Raw genomic sequence first — 22,547 nt, 5'->3', positions numbered from 1 at the left:
ATCTTTGTTTTTGACACAGTTGTTAATACTCTTTAACTGTTGTTAATACTTTTTTTTTACTTATATATCCTGTATTTTCATTTGATTTTCATTGGTGGTGGTGGTATTTCAGGAACCACTTTGTCTTTTTATTACACTGCTAGATTTATATTAGATTGGACATACATTTTTCTTTATATGCATTATTTTTGAGCACTGATCCAAATGTAAATCAGAAATGTGTTATTGTCAGGTAGGGCTGCATCAAGTTAAAGGTTTACAACTTTGCAGAGGTCACAAGACAAAATAAATCTCTTTTTTGTTACTAAAAAAGAGGATGCATTTTAACTCAGTTATTTTGTTCATTTTTAATGTAATATTTTGCAAAGTGTAAGAATTCAGAAGTAAATAATATTCCCCAAGTATAGAAAACTAAAGTTATCTAAAGTGTAATGGACTTCCAGCAACACTGTGTGGTCAATTATTTGGCTGTTGATTGTTCGGACTTTATCATTATTTGAATTTACACTTTTCAAATTCAGACAATCTAAACTCGAATGCTGTTTGATTGAATCTTTTTTAGGTGATATAAGTATGTGTAATGAGGGAAGATGTGACCTAAAGTGATTAACACCTTACATAAAAGATGTGCATGATTATTAAGCAGCTTAATTTCCTCAAGTAAAATGGGCCATAAGAAAAGATTCAAGTGACAGTAAAAAAAACTTTTAAACTGTAAAATGCCTTTCACACATATGGAGCACTGGAAATAAGGAAACTACTGAGGCGTAAGATCCTTATAATCAAACTTCATGTTGCGTATAATCAACATGCTCGCAAAAAGTATTAAGGAGAAGAAAAGGTGCAAATTAACTTGCAAATCACTTACAAAAAATTAAACATGGCGCTGCCAACAGCCAGTTATCCTCTGTTCCATAACTACAGCCTTCCTGGAGTGTCAAGAAATACCAGGTGTAAGGTGCTTAGAGACATGACCGAAGTATTAGAAAAACCACCACTGAATGATAATGATTTATAAGTTCCCTCATCAAGATTAAGCCCAGAAATATTTTAAGATACTTTATTCAAAATGTTTTTGAGCTAATGAAATGGGTCAGTGTTGATGGAGCAAACGGGTGGCCTGTGGCTGTATCATTAATGGATACCAATAAGATGCCACCTTGAATCAGTCACCAGCCGAGTGAAGTATTGGTTGCTGTTTTAAAAGATGAGCTAACTAAACCTTTTCAAATTGAAGACAGACCATGGCAGATACCATTTCAAGCAGTGGTACAGAAAAAAGTCTGCAGCATTTTAGAAGGCTGTGGTCAAATGTAAGACAATGCTGCATCACAAGCATCAAGTACTGACCGAATATTGACCTGGCTCCTTTCCTGATTTGACTTTAATCTTATTGAAGACTTAAGGCCTCACTTATACTTGTGATTTATTTAGGGAAGACAATACACCTCTTTGAACACAATTTGGGAGCCTTTGGTTACTTCTTCGAATGGTGTTGGCAATATTGGACTTTTGCCTTATAGTTGACTTACAATCCCACTATGAGGCAAAATTCTACTTAATTTCTACAGTATCTTCAAATTAGAAATACAAAGTTCAATTTTTCTTTGTGAAATAAAGAGGTTTGAGGTTCAGTAACATTTGCAACTGGCTGAGAGCATTGCATTTGTTCAACAGTAATATTAATGCAGAAAAACACAATTTATTAAAGACGATGCAGTGCAGGGTATGGGCCAATAGTCTAGTGCCAGACGTCCCCAATCTACATGTCACACTTTATATACCTTAGAAATCACAGCATGGTATTACTCTAATGCTAACTCAATTACGCCCCTTCCCTCTCCCCAAGCTTAACCTTATCTTAGATAGCCATGAACCATAACTGATATAATCATAGCAGTCCCTGTGAGGATGTGTTACCAGCAAATTATCAGAGGTAGTAAATCAGTTTATGGATTAATCAAATTTAGCCTCCTTGGTTTGAAATGGCTACCCCACCCACCCCCACCCCACTTGCTTCTTCACAGTGTCTCTCCTGCAGTGGAAGCAGCTGAGTGCACTGCCATTTTCCAAAGCGGTCAGGTGTGGCTCCACCTCGGCACTCTGTTAATAAGGGGGTAATGGCTCCATATCTGCTCCCAGGCCAAATGAATTGAATCAGTTCCACAGTGTGAATATCAATGTTTAACTGGTGGCCTGGGTGTCGTATGCAAGATTTTGCTTGTGCTCTGGCTTTAGCTGAGCTGTCCGAGTTCTTGAGAACCCAGTTTTGGTTAATGTCTGAAGCAGCTGCTTTCACTTCCAGCAGGTATGATCATAATTGGTCAGCGGGTGACCAACTGTAGCAGGTTTGTCAGAATGTGAAACGCTGTCATAACACTATTTAAATGTTAAGATGATTACAGTTTTATTTTCCTATGAGGTAATTTATAATATGAAATGTATATTTTTCAAATGTTTTTTTAAGATGGAAATGGAAGTCAGAAATAAAAGCAGCATTTGCTTCTTATCTTTTTGTGTTTTAATGATGAGGCAAAGATAGACACGAACAACAGGGGAGGCGGACAGCAATAGCACAACCAAGCCCCTAATTAAGTTTTTCTGTAGCCAACAGCCGTAGATAATGAAGGATACAGTGATTGGTGGGAATTGGTTTGACTATGTTTTTTTAGTGTGTTTTTCCTCTCACAACACCATCCTCTTGGTTTAAATACCATATAAATTAGACAAAAGAAATGACGGTAATTGCCTTTTTAAGATTGCACCTTGTTGCTTACTCCTCTTTGCAAACCTCAGTTCACTTTAGCACAGATGCACTGAACTGACAAGGTTTGTTATTCAGATAGATCTTTAGTTTGTTCAATTTCAGTGGTAATTTCTGTACTTTGTCTGCGACTGAACATCATACAGCCAGCTGCTATTGATGGAACGAGTCATCACTTACAGTCAGAGCATCCCTGCTTGGTGGTCCTGTTTGGATTGCACATTTCTGCCACTCACGTCACATTTTAACTAGAATTCATTTTATGTCTCCAAAGCCTTAGCTGGCATCAGTGTAGGCAGTATATGTACAGTGTTCCATGTGCAACATTTACAATAGGCCATCATCAGTATTACATCATTATTTTTTTATTTTATTATTTTTTAGGAAAACAAAGCTGCGGATTCACATGAAGACAAAGCAAATTTATGGATATAATAAGGTAGAGAAATGTAGGGGGGGTGAAAAGATAAGCAAGTGTGAGGGTAGGGATGGACTGAGAGAGATGAATAACAGTTTGACAGGTGGAATGAAAAGCCACAGAGGGCGTTTGGAGCAGTATGTTAGGAGTGTGTGCAGTGTGGTGTGGTGTGGCACAGCGTTTGGGTCATACATCAAACTAATACAGCACGAGGACATAGCCTAGCACAGCGCTATGCAGAGCAGGAGAGAATAATGTGCTGTGCTTGCACATGCTCAATCTGATTGAAACACACAGCATGGGGGCTTCTCCCCCCAACCCCTCACATGCACACTTTATAAATCCACTTTCACTGTGTATATTTGTCTAGATATTCCATTAAAACAGAAAACAGATACATGAGTTCTCCATCATGGTTAGACAAGGCTCTATAGCACTGTGTGCCAACTTGCAGCGTGTTGAGGTGTAGGGCTACTTTGGCAAGGCCAGACACATTTAAGTACAGTAAAAGGTGAGCAATTAAAAAAGCACTATGTCTGGGTTTGGCTTGCTATTAGACATTGATGAGGATCGTTTATGAATTTATAAAGTAAAAGAATGGGAGGAAAATAATACTATTGGCATTCATCTTCCTCTTGTGCTCATAGTAAATGTCATGCTAATTTGTTTTCCTATAAGTCTTTGTCTGGCTGCATTATTTCCTGTTTGAGGCTTGATATGTTGATATAAGGGCCCCAAATTAAGAGTGGGAAACCTTAAAAGCTATTGAAACTAAAAAGCATCATTGTAGATGGCTGTGGTGTTCTATGATTTAGCTCTTTTTTAATGGATGAAATAATCTTAAATTATTCAGATGATTACAACTGGTCCTCGCCCTGTGTTACTCTCTGCTTGCCTTTGTTCACTGGAGCACGATTTAAAGCAGTTGCTTCCTCATGCTACTGACATTTACATTATCCACCCTGGTCTTTCTTGCGTGTTTATGATTAGCAGCTCACTGCCGTGCTGCAAAGTAAGTAGGATGGTACACCACTGCAAAGATGGTGTAACTGCTATGTGTTATGCTGTCAGAGCAACTCCTGTGTGTGGCAGGTGAAGGCCCAGTCTCATGTAATGACAGGCAACAGATAAACAGTGGTGATGTGATATTCATACATTCATTGTGACATTACAATCCTGTGTTTGGGTGTATTTAATTGGCTGGGGGGTTCAAGTCCCAGAACATGCCACCTGCTTACGCTGTGATTAGCATCGATGGTGTGCTGCCTTACATTTTCATCTCTCACCTCAGTTGGGGACCAGTAAATGTTGGGCTACTGTTTGGACTGTTGTTCAACTCTGATTTCAGAGGGTGATTAATTCATTTTGAAGACCAGCCAGATAATCACAAAGAGGTGATGATGAGAAGCGTTTTAATGACACCCCATGCAGTCTGCTGTGCTCTCTCACCTCCTGGCATGAAGTTGAACAGATAGAGTCATCTCTGATAATAACCACTTCTTCAGATGTGGGTGGGCTGTGGGGACCTTAGGGTCTACCAAGGAGCGAGAATTGGATTCCCTCCACTAATAAAGATCCTCTCACCAGGGAGTAAAAAAATTATGGTGTTTTTGTCTTTGTAAGATGTGGCTGTAGGGATTTTCTTTTGGGGGGGGGGTTAATAGGCTGAGATTTAGAGGTGGAACCCACTGTTTACTTGGAGGCTTCTTTCATTTCTGGTTTGGACGATGCTCATTTGAGTTCAAGGAGTTGGTGTGCATCAACTTTCACAGAGAAATAGGGGTTTCAAGAGATATAAGAGGGTCCCTCAGGCAGTGAACTGGTCCTTTGGAGCATTGAGGTATTTGACAGGGCAACTGTAATTGCTCCGTAGAGACCAGAATGAGTCAGCGTCATCAAAATGAGCCTTTTTGAAAGGGATTCACTCCCATGAGAAATGAAATGCTGCATAAGACTAAGAGAGTGAGACAGGAAAAGATACTTATTCATTTTCTGTTAATAACTTTTATATCTGTGGAGAAATTACCTCAGATGTCTTTGTAGTTCCTCTGGGGCATAGAAATCACCTGCCCATTTACTGCTTAGGCCATTTCCTCTCACCAATATATTTTTTTTCTGGAAATTCTCTTTTCATTTATGTCAGTTGTTGTGTATTGAAAAACATGAGCATGAAGCCAAGGCATGGGCCCCCCTGAGACCAGCACTGAGGCTCTCTTAAAGACATGTGGTGTGATGTTCAAAGGCTCCTCCAGTTTTCAGCCTAGTTGAAAGCCAAGTGTTTTGGATGATTCCCAGTAATGGCTGTGTCCTTTGCATTGCTGGGTCATGAGAGCGGCTGGGGTCATGAGCATAGGAAGAATTTTGAGCTGCACTGTCTGGGGATAAGAAGTCAGCAATAGCTGTATTCACATCTGTTGCTAAGAGATAATAGTTACATCGTGGCTCTTAGATTCTTTTCTGTGTGAGGTTTGTCTGGAGGCTGTGATAGATATACTTGTCAAATTGACTAGGGTGTTAGAAACCACTTACTCTTGTTTGTCTTGATTCGCTGAATGTTTGTTTATGACTGACGGGCAGAGGCAGCTGCAGAAACAGTGTGGCAGCATCTGCTGTTGTAAAACCACGGTGTGTGTATTTATGTGTGGTGGTTGGAGGGACGTGTTATCCAGGTCAGATGGGTCACCATTGGAGTGATGGGTGTGTTTTTGATGGGTGACCTAACGTTCTCATCCAGCAGATCTGTCTTCCATCTTTTCACTTTTGCTCTCTGCTGAGTTTGATAATATTGCTGGATACTACAAGATTAAAATATCAGTAACAGTTTAATCATATGGCCTGCAATTATTCCACAAACTCCACCCACCCGTAATGCAGATATATTTGCATTAATAAGACCAGCCCTTCATGGGTGACTGCATGCAAAAAAGATCCCTCTCTATAAACAAAGCTTGCATCCCCATGGGAGGAACCCAATTGTTGACCCACGATGACCTCCTGACCAGAGCTGCCACATCCCCCTGACTTGGTTCAGTGATACTCTGGATTTGGACAGACAGACAGCAAGTGTGAGAGACAAACTGACAGTTTGACCCAGACACATTGGAATGCAAAGCGGGGGATCTATAGACCTTATGCTGCCTGCCAGAGAGAAGCCTGGTCAAAGAGACAGATACGGTATTTCTTTTCATGTCTCAGACTGTAGTTTCACTAGAACTGACTTGTTGTCACAAGCAAATTATTCCTACATTCCTATATACAGTATATATATATATATGTGTGTGTGTGTGTGTACCCCTCTTTTGTGTGTGGAGTTGTCAGATAGAAATGGCTTATGAAAACTGTTCAGGAAAGGAAATAAATGAAAAGTCCAAAGCTCTGGGATTTCTTTGTCAATGCATATCTGTTCAAGTCAGAGCAGGCAGCTAAGCAATCTGTGCAGGAAGGCCATTTGTTGTTTATGTAGTGTAAATTGTTTGAAAGGGTTTATTTCCTCAGCAAATAATTTGGTTAAGCACCAAAATCTTGTGATCTCCATCTGCAAATAAAAATGCTTTTGGGCTATGGTGCCTTTATGATTAACTGTCAAACTGTTTAAGCAAATTGAAATGCTATAAAAAGCTTCCCCTATTTTATTTTGTGATGCAACATGTACAGAAATGTAAAGCATAGTGTCAACTAATACTTTATACTTATGATTTAATAAAACAACAGTATTTTGGTGGATTTACTTAATTGTGCTTAAAACTGGAGAAACACAGGCAGTACTCTATGAACACTTTGAATATACATTTTGAATACACTGCACATTTAGAAATGAATCAATTGGCATGTCCAAACTTCTGACTGATACTGTATTTGCTTTGCATATTAAAATTACCTTCCAAATTTTTCCTTCTTTTTTATGTGAGGGGCTTTTCTGTAAGCCTATACTCCCCTGGAACTGAAGACAATTAATGCTGAGGTGGTGGTGGGGGTTCAGCTTCCTTTCCCCATCACTTACCTCTTCTGTTTGTCCTGGTTTCCATAGCCCCCCATTCTCTTCTCAAGCGAAGCTAAGTGCTGCCACTATTCTCGACCTGCCAGCTCTAAATTGGCAGCCTGACCTTCTTTTTCTTCCTCGGGGCGTCTGCACAAAACCATACTTCTGCAATGGGGGGAAAATGCAATTAAGAGGTGACATAAACACTGAGCACCTATTGTAGCTGTGCCCAAAGAGAAGGAGAGAGTAAGGTAGCTGCCACTGTGACACGCATGCATAGGAGCTGGTTTTTTAATTGGTCTTTACGCATTGCAGAGTGACACTGGGGTGAACAGCTTTAATGGAGACTGGATGTGACTCACTGTGTCTCTGGATGAGCCAACTAACAGGAAAGATGTGTCAAACTTTACGGCTGCCCTCTGACCTTGTGTTTTGACTTGTTGTAGGCAATTACCTATATTGTTGTTGAACATGAACAGCAAAGAAGCAATGTGCAATTTATCCAATGTCCTGAATGACATAACAAGTTCCCTGTTTGAAATAAAAATACACTTTAAATGTTCTCAACAGTTAATGGATTAGAGGTTGATAACAGTCATAACTTAAAAGACGTACAGTGGCCTTGAGGTGCAAAGCACGACGACATTTTATTTTTAAATGTTTTGTGAAATGTTGCGGTGTGCTTTGTTTGTGTTTACTGAAATGTTCTTGAGTTTTCTGTTTCATTGTTGTCTGAAATGTTGTTTTTCACCTGAGAGACGCCATATTGATGAGACCTGAGATGGAAGGAATTAAAAACTAAATATAATCCTGTCTTGTAGCTACGAAAATTGCTGTAGTTTACATAAGTAGAGGTGCAAGCAGCCTGTGTCTCATGGTTATTTTCATTATGATGGATAGAATTCTTTAGACATGTTTTTCATGTTTTAATTGAAGCTATTGTTGGCCTACATGAGAATAACTACAAATGATATATGAAGTACCCTCTCGGGTTTATTGTCACGATACAGTTTTTTTCTATGTGAAATGAGAGCACCTTGCAGCTTTAAAAAAAAAATTATATTTAGTTAAGGGAGCCCATTAAAACAGTGATGGAGGGAAAATGCTGTTTAATTGCCAGCTGGGGTGTGTGACATTTTGAGCAGCACATTGAATCTGGCCCTAAGTCCAAAAGGTATTGTGAGGGACTGAGTAATTACTCTGGTTTCTCCAGGCAACGAGTTTAATAAGACGACTCAGTGACGGAGGCACATCATTCACATTGGGGAGACAAATTTGCACACTTCACCCATTCGTGAAACGGGGCACAGTGGTTTCACTTGGGATGATTTTTGATTTGAACTATTGATGCCTTATGTCCTCATGATGTCCTTGATGCGTGTTGTTTTAGGGCAGTTTATGGCTGATGTTTTATCCATAGGTACCCTTTTTACCATAAGTAGAGAACAATCTATAACCCTAAAAGTTCTGTTGTGAAAATTAGTCTAAAAATTAGTTTAACTTGATGTCCAAAACCTACATTTATTTTTATCCATTAGACTCTCTGAGAGCCATCAGCAGTGATCTACATGCTTGCTTAGCCATGTAAACAGCCTGCTCCTCCATCCTGTCTGTGCTTACCATGTTTGTTCTGTAGATGAGTGGCTCACTGGCCCTCTCCTTGGGGTTGTTTAGCTTTCAGACCCCTGACAGAGGAAAGAAATCTCCCTTGTGGGAACATGAATCACTACAGGTTGAATGAAATTCTCTATGAACACTCCAAAGCTCTCTTCATCTTTGCAAGCTCTGGGGAAAAAGCAGCAGAAAATGTTTAAAACAGGATGCTTAATCTAGCAGCATGGAAAAAGCATAGTCGTGCACAGGATTTATTTATTTTTTCTTTTTTTTTTACCCAAGAGAAAAAACAGTTTACAAGAGGCCCAGCGTGATAGGCCAACATAATGAGCCATCACTGGCTGATATTAGGAAGTTTATTCATAGAGTAGCACTATGAGATGGCTTAGTGCAGGATGTTATCTTAATGCTACAACATGATAAATGATTCAGCGAGAGCAGGGTTGAAAACAGTTAGGAAATGTGTAGTATAATTTTTTTTCAATTGGGTGAGCAGAAATATACGCAGTGTACAGAAGTAACACTTGAACTGCAAGCTTATGTGTGCTAGTATTAGTATTATGAAATGAGGCTGACACAGTAACAATAGTAAATCCTGGAAGTGTAGAAGCACATGCTCTAATTAATGTTTTGTTGGTGAATAAAACTAAAAGAAAAATAAAGACTAATCCAATGATGAGGTATGAGCGTGAGTACTGCTTTTAAGGTGGAGGTCCAGGGGGTGTTTGTTTGAGTGTAAGTTATGGTCTAGGTCTCAAGCGGGGGCTAGTGGCTCTGTAAATGATGGTGGCAGGGTTGGCTGCATCAACTGGGGTCATCATTCCCAGGGTATCCTGCTAGGTAATTCATACACCCCGGTCATATAGGGGGGATTTGTGCCTTTTTGCCATTAATCTTGCTCCTTCTGTTTCTAAAAACCCCTGCCGTGCTGGTCTGTGATCAGGCAAACTGTATTATGACAGAAAAAACAAGAAGTGCAGTGTAGGGAGATGCAAAGGTTTTGGTATTTGGCTCCAGCAGATAACTGTGCTCTTGCTGGCCCAATTGCATCCTCCAATTTTTGCACCACAGAGCTGTGAGCGTAGATCAGCAGGTATGGACAATGTGCTAATTTGAATTAGCAGGTTTCTGATGTTCATTTGCAAATGGGTGTTGCACTTCTACACCTTGCTTGGGGTGATCATTAGCACAAGAGAGGGATTTAGTATTCTGCTCAGCCGAGGCGCTGACATAGAAGGGTCCCTGGTTTCTGTTAGAGTCCATGCCCGCGGCTGCACAGCCAACACTTCAATGAATGCTCTCTCTACACATGGCCATTTCTCTGCTGCAGCTGCCACCCCTTTATCTCTCTAGCTTAAGGATAGAAATATGACTCTAGAGAACACCCATGGTATTCTCATGCCCCACCTCTCTCTCTTTTCTTCTCTACTCCAGACAAGATTTCACATCCAATTTTCCCATTGCACAGTGACACCCATTCCCTTAAGAGTCACAGCTACTACGGGATCACTGGTCCCTTCTGGGAGTGTGTATATGTGCTGTTATTGATCAGGGTTGTGTCTTTTTAGCTTGGCTCCTGCTGCTCTTATCACTGCAGTGTTGAGTGTGGGGAGGTGGGAGTGACGTGTACAGCTTCGGAATAATGTGTGTTATCTACAGCAATTTACTGTACGCTTAGGACTTAAGTGTTTACTCTTTGCTTTGTTATTTGTAATGTGCTCAAAAAGGTATGCAATTGAACTAAACATAATTACAGTTGGTTTGATGTGACTGCTATCCAGCAGCCAGAATATAACAAGAGAAAAGAGTCTTAACTGTGAATCATCTCCAGTTACTGTAATAACAAATAGGAGTAGGGTGTCTAATTTGATCAAAACACGATTGCTGCTGGATTTGTTTTTCAATTAAAGACTGTTGGTATGAACGATTACAATATAAAGGATGGAAATGTAGTCATATGGACATGGATAAAATGCAATTTCTGTGTTTTTCTCAATTTTTTACTTCCCAAAGCTACACTTCTTTGCTCAGTGGGTGTGGATGGGACTTTAATGATGGATTGCATTATTGGTCCTCTTGAGTGCATGCATGTGAATGACTGAGTGCAGCCTGTTTATGCTAATCTCTCCACTACCTCCTTCTTTCATCTGCCATCTTTTTTCTTTTTCTTTTTGTTTTCCTGAAAGTTCTCCCCAACCACCCTGATTCATCCTTTCTCTCTGGCTTTTATGGACCTGTGTTCAGAAATTCATGCAGGGACGCTTGTATGCACTTGAGTTCATCTATGACTACACACACAGACAGGCTGTCTCACTCAGCTGCATTGTGTAGCACCCAAGGCACCACTCCTTTGTGGCCACAGTGATTAATTACTTTTAACAAAGCAAACAGAGTCTTGCTTGTCCAGATCAATCTTTTTCCCATCTTGGTGTGAACTGCTGTCACCAATAATTGCCAAAATCTGTGTTGTGTGAAAAGAGGGCCACTTTCACCTCTCCCTGGACCTAATCCATGACTTCAGTTTTCTGCACTTGTGCTCCTGCTCACATGGCCCCTCTGTGTAATTTTTCCTATGTTTTATTTTTTCCCCTCTGAAACATGATGGCTCTGAATTCCCCCATTCCTTCAGAGCCATGATGCCTTTGAGTAAAACTGAGATTGGTAGTCATGTCATTTTAACCCAAGCATTTATAGTAGCTGCCGTAAGCTTTTAGAGCAGCACATAAAATGAAGCATCCTGCCTCTTTCCATCCATGCATACTAATTGCCATTGCTTTCCCAAGCTGATCAAACACCATTAATCTATTTGTGGTATATATTTGTTTCTAGATGAGAAAATTAATACATTCCACTACTACAGCCAGCTGGGTGCGGTGAGCCTCATTGATTGTTGGCATCCACAGTATGACTCATAGCTTGGAGCAAGTTTTTTTATTTGGCTTTCTCTGTGTGACTGTGTTTTCATGTGTGTTTTCAGGCAGTAGATTACTTTTATGTTGATATCAGCTGCCAGTGGAGTTTCAGTGAACATGTTTATCTTATTTTTACATAGAAACTGTCCACAGGTGGTGAGAAGACTTGCTCATCTCATCTTATCACTGGACAGGCCATCGAACCTCACAGCATGCATGGAGATAGACATCAAAGACAGAGAAATGCAACGGGCATTTTTAGCAGGCGGACACAATTAATGATGCATGGTGATGGTCAAAGAACGCTGATGGAACTTGCTGTTTAATGAGCTAACACAAAGACTGTGCAGATGTGTTACAGGACTGCAGTGTTATCAGAAGCAGATACCTCCTTTCAGTAGAGCTGTGCCAATTAGTCCTCCTATGGGAGTTGCCTGTCAGGATTCCAGTCTAAGTTAGTGAGTACTTGTTGCTAAAATATGCATTAGCAGCACTGCACATTTTTTTTTTGTGGGTTTCCCCATGAAAATGATACTATTGTTCACCTCTGCTGCATCTGAGATTGACCAATAATTCTCCACAGGAAACAGCTCTGAAAACTGCTCTCTTCCATTAATCATTAATAAAGCCAAACTGGTCCACTCATAATCTTACTTTTCTCAGCTTCTGGTATTTCTCCCTGGCCCAGCAATGTGCTTGAGCATGTCATATATATGATAAGTAGAGGAGCCTGTCCGCGTGGGACTCATCACACACTTAAATTGGTGCGGCATGGAGTTCATATTGCACTGTGGCCAAGGGGGAATTAGCGAGTCTATATATAAACCTGCGCTGCATGTGTTGTGAATTAAAGTGCATTTATCTGATAATCGCTGGGGAGATCTCTGTGTGCACAACCATGGCAGAGCTGTGGGGCTGCAGCCACAACAAACCAAGTATACAGATGCTGCTGCTGCTGCTGCACTGGGAGATGGGAAGGAGAAATAGGTCATTCACAATAAAGAGCTCTGATAGCCTTGGTGGCGGTAGACATGTACAATAGACGAGGAAGGAATAACAAGAGGCATCTCTGTACCTCCTTCATGTGCTAACCTTTATCTCCCTCTTCTTCTGTCTCTCTACCTTCTTGTGTATGTCTAACCCTTTTGGCTGTGTTACCATTGTCTCTCCTCACCCTGCCTTCCTCTGTGCCAAGTCCTATCAACCTCTCAGTGCCTTATCAGTGATTCAGCTTGCCTTTACTCAATCATGTATGACTCCTTACAAGCGGAATCAAACACAGCAGGGCTTATGCCATGCTTTCATTAGAACTCTCCATAATGGCTGACTGTAAGTCTTTTGAAGTATTGCAGGGTAGCCCTGGAGAAGGCACACTGTTGGGCAGCTGTGCTGCTGACTCTTGTTTGATGAGGCAACTTTCCACTAAGGCCAGAGTGCTATAATGAAGTGCTGACTCTGGCAAAGAGCGGTGCCTTCTGTGTGTCACACTCTGATAGAGTAATGACTTGGTGGACTCTGTTTCTTGTAGGCATCTTCAATGTCAACCACCCAAAAAAACACCAGCTGGCTCAAAATGTTTTTGACAAGGCCTTTTTTGTGCAAAAAAAATGCCATTTTGAACAGCTTTCTTCTTGCACAGAATAAAAGGAATGTGAACAGAATGGTTCTTTTTTTTTCAAACAGCAGTACTTGTCTACCACTACAAAATCAATACATGTGTCTTTCTTTGAAGAGTTGTTGAGAGAGGGTCATGTGGAACAAGAACACATCTCAATGGTTAATGAAGATGCCTGGTTTCTCATGGATAGAACATGTCTCTAAGCCAGTGTTTGCTAATAGGTGGGCATTTTTCAACCATGTTTGAGTTCACTGTCAAAGCCAATTAAAGGAGTACAAATTAAGATGGAGAACATGGTGCCTCAGGCCAAGAGAGCACAGAACCAGAGCTAGGTAGCCTCCTCTCTCATCAGTGTTGTGCTAAACACATCAGGGGCACATATGCTGAGGGATCTTTGTTCAGTTGGCATTGTATAGAAATGATAGGAGCCTTAAAAATCTGTATCAAGTTTTAAGAGCTGATAGTTGATTTTATGAGTATTTTCACTCATAAGAGCAACTACTGACTAGATCAACTATAGATCAACTATACAGGTTGGCAAGAAGATTAAGTAAAACAATGAATATTAAAAAATGCTTGATTAACCTTTTCTGATATAAAAAGTATACACTTAATAATTTAAACCTTGAGGGTATTTTCTAATGAAGTCCTTTATGGCCACTTTTAGTCTCGTCAGGTTAGAAGGCATTTCTGTAGCCTGGAGGTTCCTCTCTTTTTTTCAGGTTCACCATCTGGCCATGATTGATTAAAGCTCCTTTAAGTAATTAATGCCTACTTTAATTGAGAGTCAGCCCCTGTGGCTGTGGGGATCGTACGCAATACTGAGGCAGAGCAGAGCCAAGAATCTAGTTGAGAGGGGCACAGAAATCTGTTTAGCACCCTGACCCTCTCAGCCGTACATCTAAAGACTCTTAAGATGCTAATAGGAGTGCAAGTATGCTAGCTGCATCCATGTGACAAATCGAGCTATAAATCATAGTGGTGGAGTGTGACATGGCTTTTCTAACATTGGAATTAACATGCTTGAAATGAGCTACAGGCATATTGCGATTTTATCTGCTGGTTTATCACTTTCCATTGGTCTGTTTCCTTTGTGAAAACGGTCTGTTGTTGTTGCACGTAGTAGAAAGAAAATTGAATTTCTTTTGCCAAAGAGTTCACTGTGACAGCATGTCACTGCACGACCCCACAGCTTGCATCTATTGTGCTGTCTCATCTGTTCATGATAAATGAACAATATTAGTTCTTTCCCTTCTGTTTCACTTTGACTGTCACAATAGATGTGCACCACAAGGCTTGACCTTCTCTATTGAAGCTTCTCTTTGTCTTTTGATAATTGTTTTTTTTAGAAAACATTAAACTATCCCTCAGTCAGATAATGTGAGACACAGTGAATACAGAGTGGTCAGCATCGATTCCACATACCTGACTATGACCTTTTCTGATCTAAAGACCTGCGCTGCATGCCAGTTTGATGTGAGCCGGCTAATCGATTCTTTGCAGTAGCAAGATACTCTCACGCTGAAAACTCTTCCAGGCAAACAGAATTTACCTGAATTTTACTGTCACCACTCACTGAATAATGTTACATTTACCCTTTAATTGCCAGTTCCACAAAGAATGATCAGTTTAATTTGCTTCAATTATTGCCATCTAATCTAATGGGCTAATTAAGGGCTTTGGATGGAACAGCAATCACTAGAGTCTACAACGCCCTTTGGGAGGAATACATCAATGGATCATAAATATTTTACTGTGTCTACCTACATGCTGATTGTAAGGTGCCTCAACTTGACTAGCACAACTGCCTAACATGTACCTTTGTTATGGCTTCGGCTACCAACAAAGAAATTACTATTATCTTTAGAGTTAAAGAGTTATCTTTCCACACAAGCCCTTGAGGTCACATTTTTTTATTGATTAGTCAGATTGATAAAGAAATAGTTCACTCAATGTGAGGAAAAATTAGTCTGTCACTACTTTTTTAGTCGCAACAAACACACACAGATTGATCGATGCAGGTCAGGGCTGTTTGCTGGTTAAGGATTCAGTCTTATTAGATTGGGGAGATGGTAATAGACAAGCAGCTGTATCATGATTCTATCCATGTGACCCTGAGGCCAGAGGTTTATGTCTGACCCAAGGCGACAAATGTAATGCCCCCACTACCCCTTGGCAAGGATAGACCTTAGACCTCTTCAGTCCCGAGGGATAAAGATCTATACCTGCAGGGGGTTGTGTAGAAATGGTACAAAATTTAGCTTTTAAGTAGGTTTAATTAAGTGGAGTCTCCATTCTGCTTCTTCTGTGGCTTGCAGCCTGTCAATTGTAGGGCAGTAGGCCCAAAATGGTAATCTTTTCATTTCAGTTTTTTCAGCGGTTCTCCCAGGTAATTTGTCATGACCGACAGTTATCCCTGGATATTAAATTAAGCAGCTGACATTTTGTGTACCCTGTGAATCATCTTTGTCACCTTGAAAATGCGGTAGCAGAGTTGTGCAAGGAATGGCGTAGGTGCATGTCTAAAACCATGGTCTACATGTGACATTTCTGGGGCATAATGGAGGCTCAGGCAATGACACCTACTGTTAAAGAGCAAGGAATCAGAGAGAAGAAAAGCAGCATTTTTTCTTGTGACACTATTAGTGTTGATATAATCCTAGCACCATGTCCTAAGTGGAAAGCTTATTCCACGTAATAAGTGTTTGTTGGAGACAGATGGCTGGTTTTCTAGAGGAGATATTGATGTATTTTTCCTTGGTTTGTATTGGTGTGTGCGTGCAGTGTATTTGCAGCCTGCTGTCCCTGTTTGATGCCCTGATTTTGGTTCTGTCTTCTTGCCAGTGGGGTCTCTGTTCACAATCAGTGTTTTGGCACCACTTGCCCTGTGGGTGATCAGAAACCTTCTGGAGCAGGCGTATCCTAAACACACTACAGCAGTGAAGGGTGTGGCACTGTCTTAACGGCACTTACATGGCTTCCATTGATTTCCACATTTGAGTGCATCTCTATTATTTGTGATCACCGATCAGAGCACAGCAAGCACTGCAAAGCCTTGAGCTACTGGAGCACAGCTGGAGCTATTGCTTAAGTGATGGGCTGCCTGGATTGTGTGCAAGGAGCTCTGTCTTCTGTTTAGAGACACCTCAATGGTTGAGCTTTTACAGCTGAATACATGTCAGAAAAATATTTCAGCTGTTTGTAAAGCAGCTGAAAACATGGGTGTGTTTCCAGGCCCATTGTCCTTGATACAAAGCAATCACAAATCAGCTTGGCAATTTCTTGCTGAAAATAAAAGATCAAGAATTGGCTGAACAAATGTATTCATACATATGTATCTTTGTGTATAGTGCAACCCAGAAAAGTGAACAAATATTTAAACTCTTGGAAACATACCATTGACTGAGTAAGGTGTTTCTTATCCGTGGGAGAGTTTATTCTTTGTATGTATTCATCCTATACCAAGAGGCTGGATGAGAAAGTTTGCACACTAACTTTGATCAGTTCCTACATACAGTAAATCTTAATTTCTATATGCCAAATCATACCCGTGTTGCTCATTGTTCACAGCCTTTTGGTGTCAGAGTCAAAATATTGAATTCTCTCCTTTAAGCCTGTTAGGCCTACATCTAGAACAAGGGTAAACAAGTGCAAACACAGACGTGTTCCCTCGGGCTGAGGACACCCCTGGGGTTATAGTGTACTGAAGAGGAGCCTAAGAAGGGGCAAGGACATATGCTTCGACATTAATCTGCTAATAGAAAAAGAGCCTCTAACAGCTGGTGTTGCACCAAACTCAGTCTTAATCTTGTCAACTTTCTGTTCAGCTGCTCTGACTGTGAGCCTTATTGTGAAGACAGAGCTGTCACTGAAAGAAAATTGTCCATGTTTCATTGAAAGTGCCTTGTTAGAGCAAAAGATGGCACAAATGACAGTGTGAATGAGCTTATTTATGTATATATGGGACAGTGTTGTTTCCCCACTGTGTGAAATGCAGTGTATTAAGGAGATTTTTTTTGCATCATTTCCTCTCTTCCTCCTAAGCATAAAAACATGAATATTTAAAACTACATCAAACAAGCAGTCATGAAATATTAAAATGTTGGAGAAAGAAGAAAAGCTTTTATCCTCTCTCTAATTTTTAAGTATTTTGAAGCCTACCTCCCTCTGTGTTCAAACACACACATTAACACACATGTGCAGATGTACATGCATTTTATACTCTCTGAATTTACCCAGGGGTTAGAACGACAAAACTTCCCGTTCTATCCACTCTTCTGTGGTATCAGCACATTGCTGCATAAAATATAGGAGGCAAAGATGCAGAAAGGTTCAATAATTTACACCGGATTGAATTCCAGGCAAAACACATCATTAGGGGGTCTTGGTTTGTGGTGTCATGTCATACGAGATAGTGAACAAGTTCGTCACATTTCAGGAGGGAAAACTTTGCTTTTTGAGGTATAATTCTGTGGAGTGCTCCTGCGCTCTCTTTCTCCTCTACAGTACTGATTTCGATGTCTTTAGCTCAATTTGTCTCTCTATCTGGCTAAGAGCTAGAGGCTGTGCTAATCACTGTACCAGCAGCTCTAAGCAGATACTGCGGTGTTTTTAGAAAAGATCCTGTTAAGCATGAATTAAAGAAATGTGTAGGGGTAAATTCTTGGTCTTTTCTCACTGTAAATGTTTCATGCCAGCAGCACAGCCAACCTGTTGGTGTAATCGCTGTAACTTTAACCATTACTGTATGCTGCCTTATACTATTGAGGATTTCACTTGATTGTGTCAGTTTCAGTTTATCTTGTGCCTCTGCAGTATTGCTGTTACCATTATGTTTAATTAATATCAGATACTGTAAAGTGAATTCAATTGAACCCTCCCTTTTAGAAGCAGCACCTACTGAAATTACTTGTTGGATTATGCAAAGGCTGAGGTTATTCTGTGCATATATCTTTGTGCACCCACATGATGTAATTTGAAGGCAGTGAGAGATTAATGGAAGAAAAAGGCTCTACGCTACATTGATTCTGTCATTTTTACCAAGCCACTCTCATTTATGCATTTATTCTTGTGCTTGAGCGTGCAGCATTCTAATGCATTCTCTGCCCAGTCCTCAACTTTATGTGGGACAGGATAGGCTACAATTAAATGATTATGATTATGATTTTGTTTGAAGCAAACCTTATTTCTTCTATGCTTTTTTCTCCTTTCCCTCGTCATCTCAGTCAGGGCATGGTGCTTGAGGGAATAAAAGAGAGAGCGGTCATATTGTGGACTAAATCTAATCAAACAGAGAAGTGCTTTTAAATGTCTTTTGTTCCCTTGGGCAAAACGTTCGTGGGCCTCTCAGTTGTAACCAGTGCATGTTGCCCAAACTCCATTGCTACAAGATGCAATTAATATTGAGCGGGTACCCTGCCCGTCATATAATAACAGTGTTAGAACAAAGGTTAATGCTTTGAATTTAATCTCTGTCTTCGTCATTTGCAATGGAGTTGTGTTGCAAGTGAAGAGAGGTGAAACTTTTTTTGGGGGGGGGGTAGCAATCTCTTTCTCTGGAAAGAGATTGGTAGTCAGTGGGGTGCTCAGATGGAAGCAAAATTAATTACTGGTCTCTATAAATTCAATGTCATGTCTCATTTTCTCTAATCCTCCCTGCCTTTCTCACTTCCTATTGGTGCTAACAGAGAGGCTTGGGAAGACTAATGAAAAGGCCTCTTAGATACTAATGGCAAATTAGCCTTCATGTCACTTTTGGAGGCTGTGAGTGGAATGACTGCCTACTCACTGAGGAGTTGGTCGGAAGACAGCCTGGACCACTGCCCCCTCCCCGCTTATCCCCTACACAGATGAAAACAGCAGTGAAGGACAGGATATGCCGCTAAACATGACAGTTTCTTTGCCTCACACAAAGCTTATTGCACATGTTCCCCATGCTTTACCACAGTAATTGTGTGTTTCTGATACACAAGCCCACATACGGCTATTCTGAGAGATAGTTTGCTTTCTCTTTGGAGGATTTAGTGGTTTGGATCAAGAATAATGAGCTGAATCTAGCTCGGTTTCTCTTAGTTTTTGTTGCTAGACTGGACCAGCGTCAGGCTTAACAACTCACTTGGATTAGTCTCTGATCAGGCCTCAGACACAAACATACTGAGTCACATGTCTGGATGATATTATAGTTTTTCTTTCTCTAGTGAGTCCAAGTAGACATGTTGGAAAAAACAAAAACACACTTATTGCTGGGGTTTGGATTCCATAGACAGCGTCTGTTTTAGGTTTGGATCAGCAGATTGTTCCAAAACATTTAAGTTTTTCACAGAAAGATACAATATATCACAAGATGCTTGCAGTTTATGTCTCAGTGGCACTAAATTATTGTTCAAGAATGTGAATTTTTCAGCTTTGTGAATAAATGATTGAATGACAAATCTATTTATTATTTGTGTGCTTGAAAAGTTATTCATGTTTCAAAAACATGACACGTGCATTGATCTGACAAAAGATTATGCATCTCTGGCCGGTTGTGTTAGTGTTTTACAACTTGTGTCCTGTCAAAGGGAAATGCATAGTCTGAGATGTATATGGGTGTTCTTCTTTGAGCTACAATCAGACATAAGTATAAAACCTCTGTCTTTTTCTTTTTCTTTCTGTTTACTTTTCTAACACAGCCAAATTGAAATCCCAGTGCTCTACTTGTGCAGTTTATTCCCAAAGCAAAGAGACAAAAAATATCAAGCAGAAAAACAGCAATTGCTCCTGAGAAGGCAGCCATCCAGAGTGTTACATGTGCATTTATGTAAAACTTATAATCCAATTAACAAGTACAAAAAAACCCAGTGATCACTCTATAATGGGAATACAAAGCAGAGAGGTGCCATGTTCAGGAAACTGCTCATGTGGAAAAAATGCAAATAGCGTGAAATGAGTGTGTCTGGTAATGTGTTTGAATAAAGTCCCATGCTGTGGCAAACGACCGGAGTCCTGATTACTCTGTCTATTCCCTCTGTCTCCCTACAGGCATACTTCCGACAGGGTGTTGCCCTTCAGTACCTTGGTCGCCATGCCGACGCACTGGCCGCCTTTGCCTCTGGGCTGGCCCAAGACCCGAAGAGCCTACAGCTACTTGTTGGCATGGTAGAAGCGGCCATGAAGTCACCATTAAGAGGTGAGAAATGTGTTAGTTCAACACAGGGCACTATATATGTGTGTTTCCACAGGTTTCCATGTGTATGTCTCTGCCTGAGATCTATCCCATCTTCACGTTTTGTCCTACAGCAGCCTGAAAGCCTGTCTCACTGCTAATCCTCACTCTTGTCAGTCAATAAGCTTGTTGGGGTGACTTTAGCTGTCAGTTTTTTTAACCCATTCTGCAGACAGGCTGTCTCTCTATCTGTCTATCTTTCTTTCTTTGTAACTGACTGTTGGTGTCAAGTACTTACCCCTGGACTCTAAGGCACGACGCCCGCAGCTTCAGCATATCTTATTGTCAGTCAGGCTGATCACACACACAGATAGCTTGTTATCTTAATGAGCATCCAACACTAATGCCATTGTGTGTGTCTGCACCTGTGTAAGCCTTTTTCCTAAAGCTGAGTAGATTTATAGGTAGTGCGTGCGTTCAGCGAAAATTGTCACTAAAATGTATTTTTTATGCATTATCTCATATAATATGCAACAACCAAACAGTACCTCTGATGACCAATGCATAAGATTTATTATTCTTCAGATCTGGATGGCAGAAACTGCTGACATAGTCTGAGTCATCCTGCAGTCTCGCATTGTCATCATCTTTTGCTGGAATGTGCTAAAACTGTGTCTCAGAATAAATGTGATCTTGTTTTATGATCCAAAAAAATACTGAGCTGTGCAATGAGATCAGTGGCTATTGTGCTTTGTTCTGTGAGGAATTAGTTTTTCATTGATTTAAGACAGGGCTGCGCTGAATATCTGCATGCGGATGCTAAGAAAAAAAAAAAAAGCACAGTGGGTAAACATTGGAGGACCCATCTTAGCCACCGTGAGCCTGTAAGCCTGCCATTGGAACCAAAACAAGAAAAGGTTTTGGGTGTGAGCCCAGACCTGTGCATTGTGGACCAGAATGGGTCTTCTCTGTAGGGGATGGCCAACATTGAGTCCAAGCCACTTAATCTCTTAATTGTTTACCCTATTTCCCAGAGTGCCAGGCAACCACCAGAGGACCTAATCCAAGGTGTGTTGAAGAGAGGTAGCTAGGTCAAAGGATTAAGAACAATGATCCTCTCAGAGGGGCTCTTGGCACATGGGGGCGATAATCAATGTTACGCCAGCAAACAGGGAGTATAATCAGCATTACGCACCAAAAGTCCCCTGATAAGTGAAACGTAGGCAAGCACTGCTTTTCTCCTTCAAGGTGGCACACTCATCTCAGAATTCAGTCTGTTGATTACCTCTTCAACTGGAATTAATCAGTGACAAAAAAAAAGTATCGTAACACCTTGATGAAATTATTTAGCTTTACACCAAATGTAAGGTTTGTTGGTTCAATTAAGTTCGGTTATGTATTTGCGTGCTTACACACAAAAACTTTCTAATTAGCTTCTAATTGCACTTTGATCTCTTATACTATATATGCTCTATAAATGCTGCATTCTTACCCATGTGTGTATGCAGTAAACTCATAGTTGTTTCCATGTTTCCAAGAAACATCTGATTGTATCTAGTTGTGATTGCAGTGCACAGTTATCTTGGTGATTTATCTTTCCACAGACATCTCAACACACAGTGATGCTTTCAATCCTCTCAAAGCACCTTGGGTTTATTCTATGCCCCTGGCTAAAGAGATCCAGTTGATGACATTTATACCAAAATAATAAAATAAATTAATCTGAATAGAGGAAGACAAATATTGAACCCCCAAATAATATGATGGTGTATCTCTGGATATTGAATTGATTTATTTAACAAGTGTTTTCACAAATCATTTAATATTATATGTTTAGTTCTTTTTTTCTTACCTCTCATGATGTTGTATCTTGAGTCTATATCACATCTCTAGTTTCAGCAAAGGATTGTCACAAAAGGGCAGACTCATACAGTCTCACCTCCATGTTTTTGTTCTACTTATGTCTTTTCCCATCTGCACCTTCCAATTATCTTGGCAAAAGGTTTTCTATCAATGTCTGCATTGTCCATTCTATCATTGAACAGTCTATGGGAAATCAGCCTCTATATATTCAAGGCAAATAAGTGACATTCTTACT

General features: G+C 40.4%; 1 protein-coding gene across 3 annotated transcripts in view; it reads left to right on the top strand.

Moving 5' to 3' along the window:
- Window positions 1-22,547, top strand: part of LOC140310094 (tetratricopeptide repeat protein 28-like) — a 177,956-nt gene that overhangs the window by 87,192 nt on the left and 68,217 nt on the right. For all 3 annotated transcript variants that reach the window (XM_072388250.1, XM_072388249.1, XM_072388251.1), the window contains one exon: window positions 20,326-20,473. In XM_072388250.1, coding sequence (XP_072244351.1) covers window positions 20,326-20,473 — 148 coding nt within the window. The remainder of the gene's footprint in view (window positions 1-20,325; window positions 20,474-22,547) is intronic.

The sequence above is a fragment of the Leuresthes tenuis genome, unplaced genomic scaffold (assembly GCF_036924035.1).
Source record: "Leuresthes tenuis unplaced genomic scaffold, fLeuTen1.0.hap1 SCAF_6, whole genome shotgun sequence".
In the NCBI taxonomy this organism is placed as follows: domain Eukaryota; kingdom Metazoa; phylum Chordata; class Actinopteri; order Atheriniformes; family Atherinopsidae; genus Leuresthes; species Leuresthes tenuis.
This window is presented reverse-complemented; position numbering and strand designations above follow the sequence as displayed.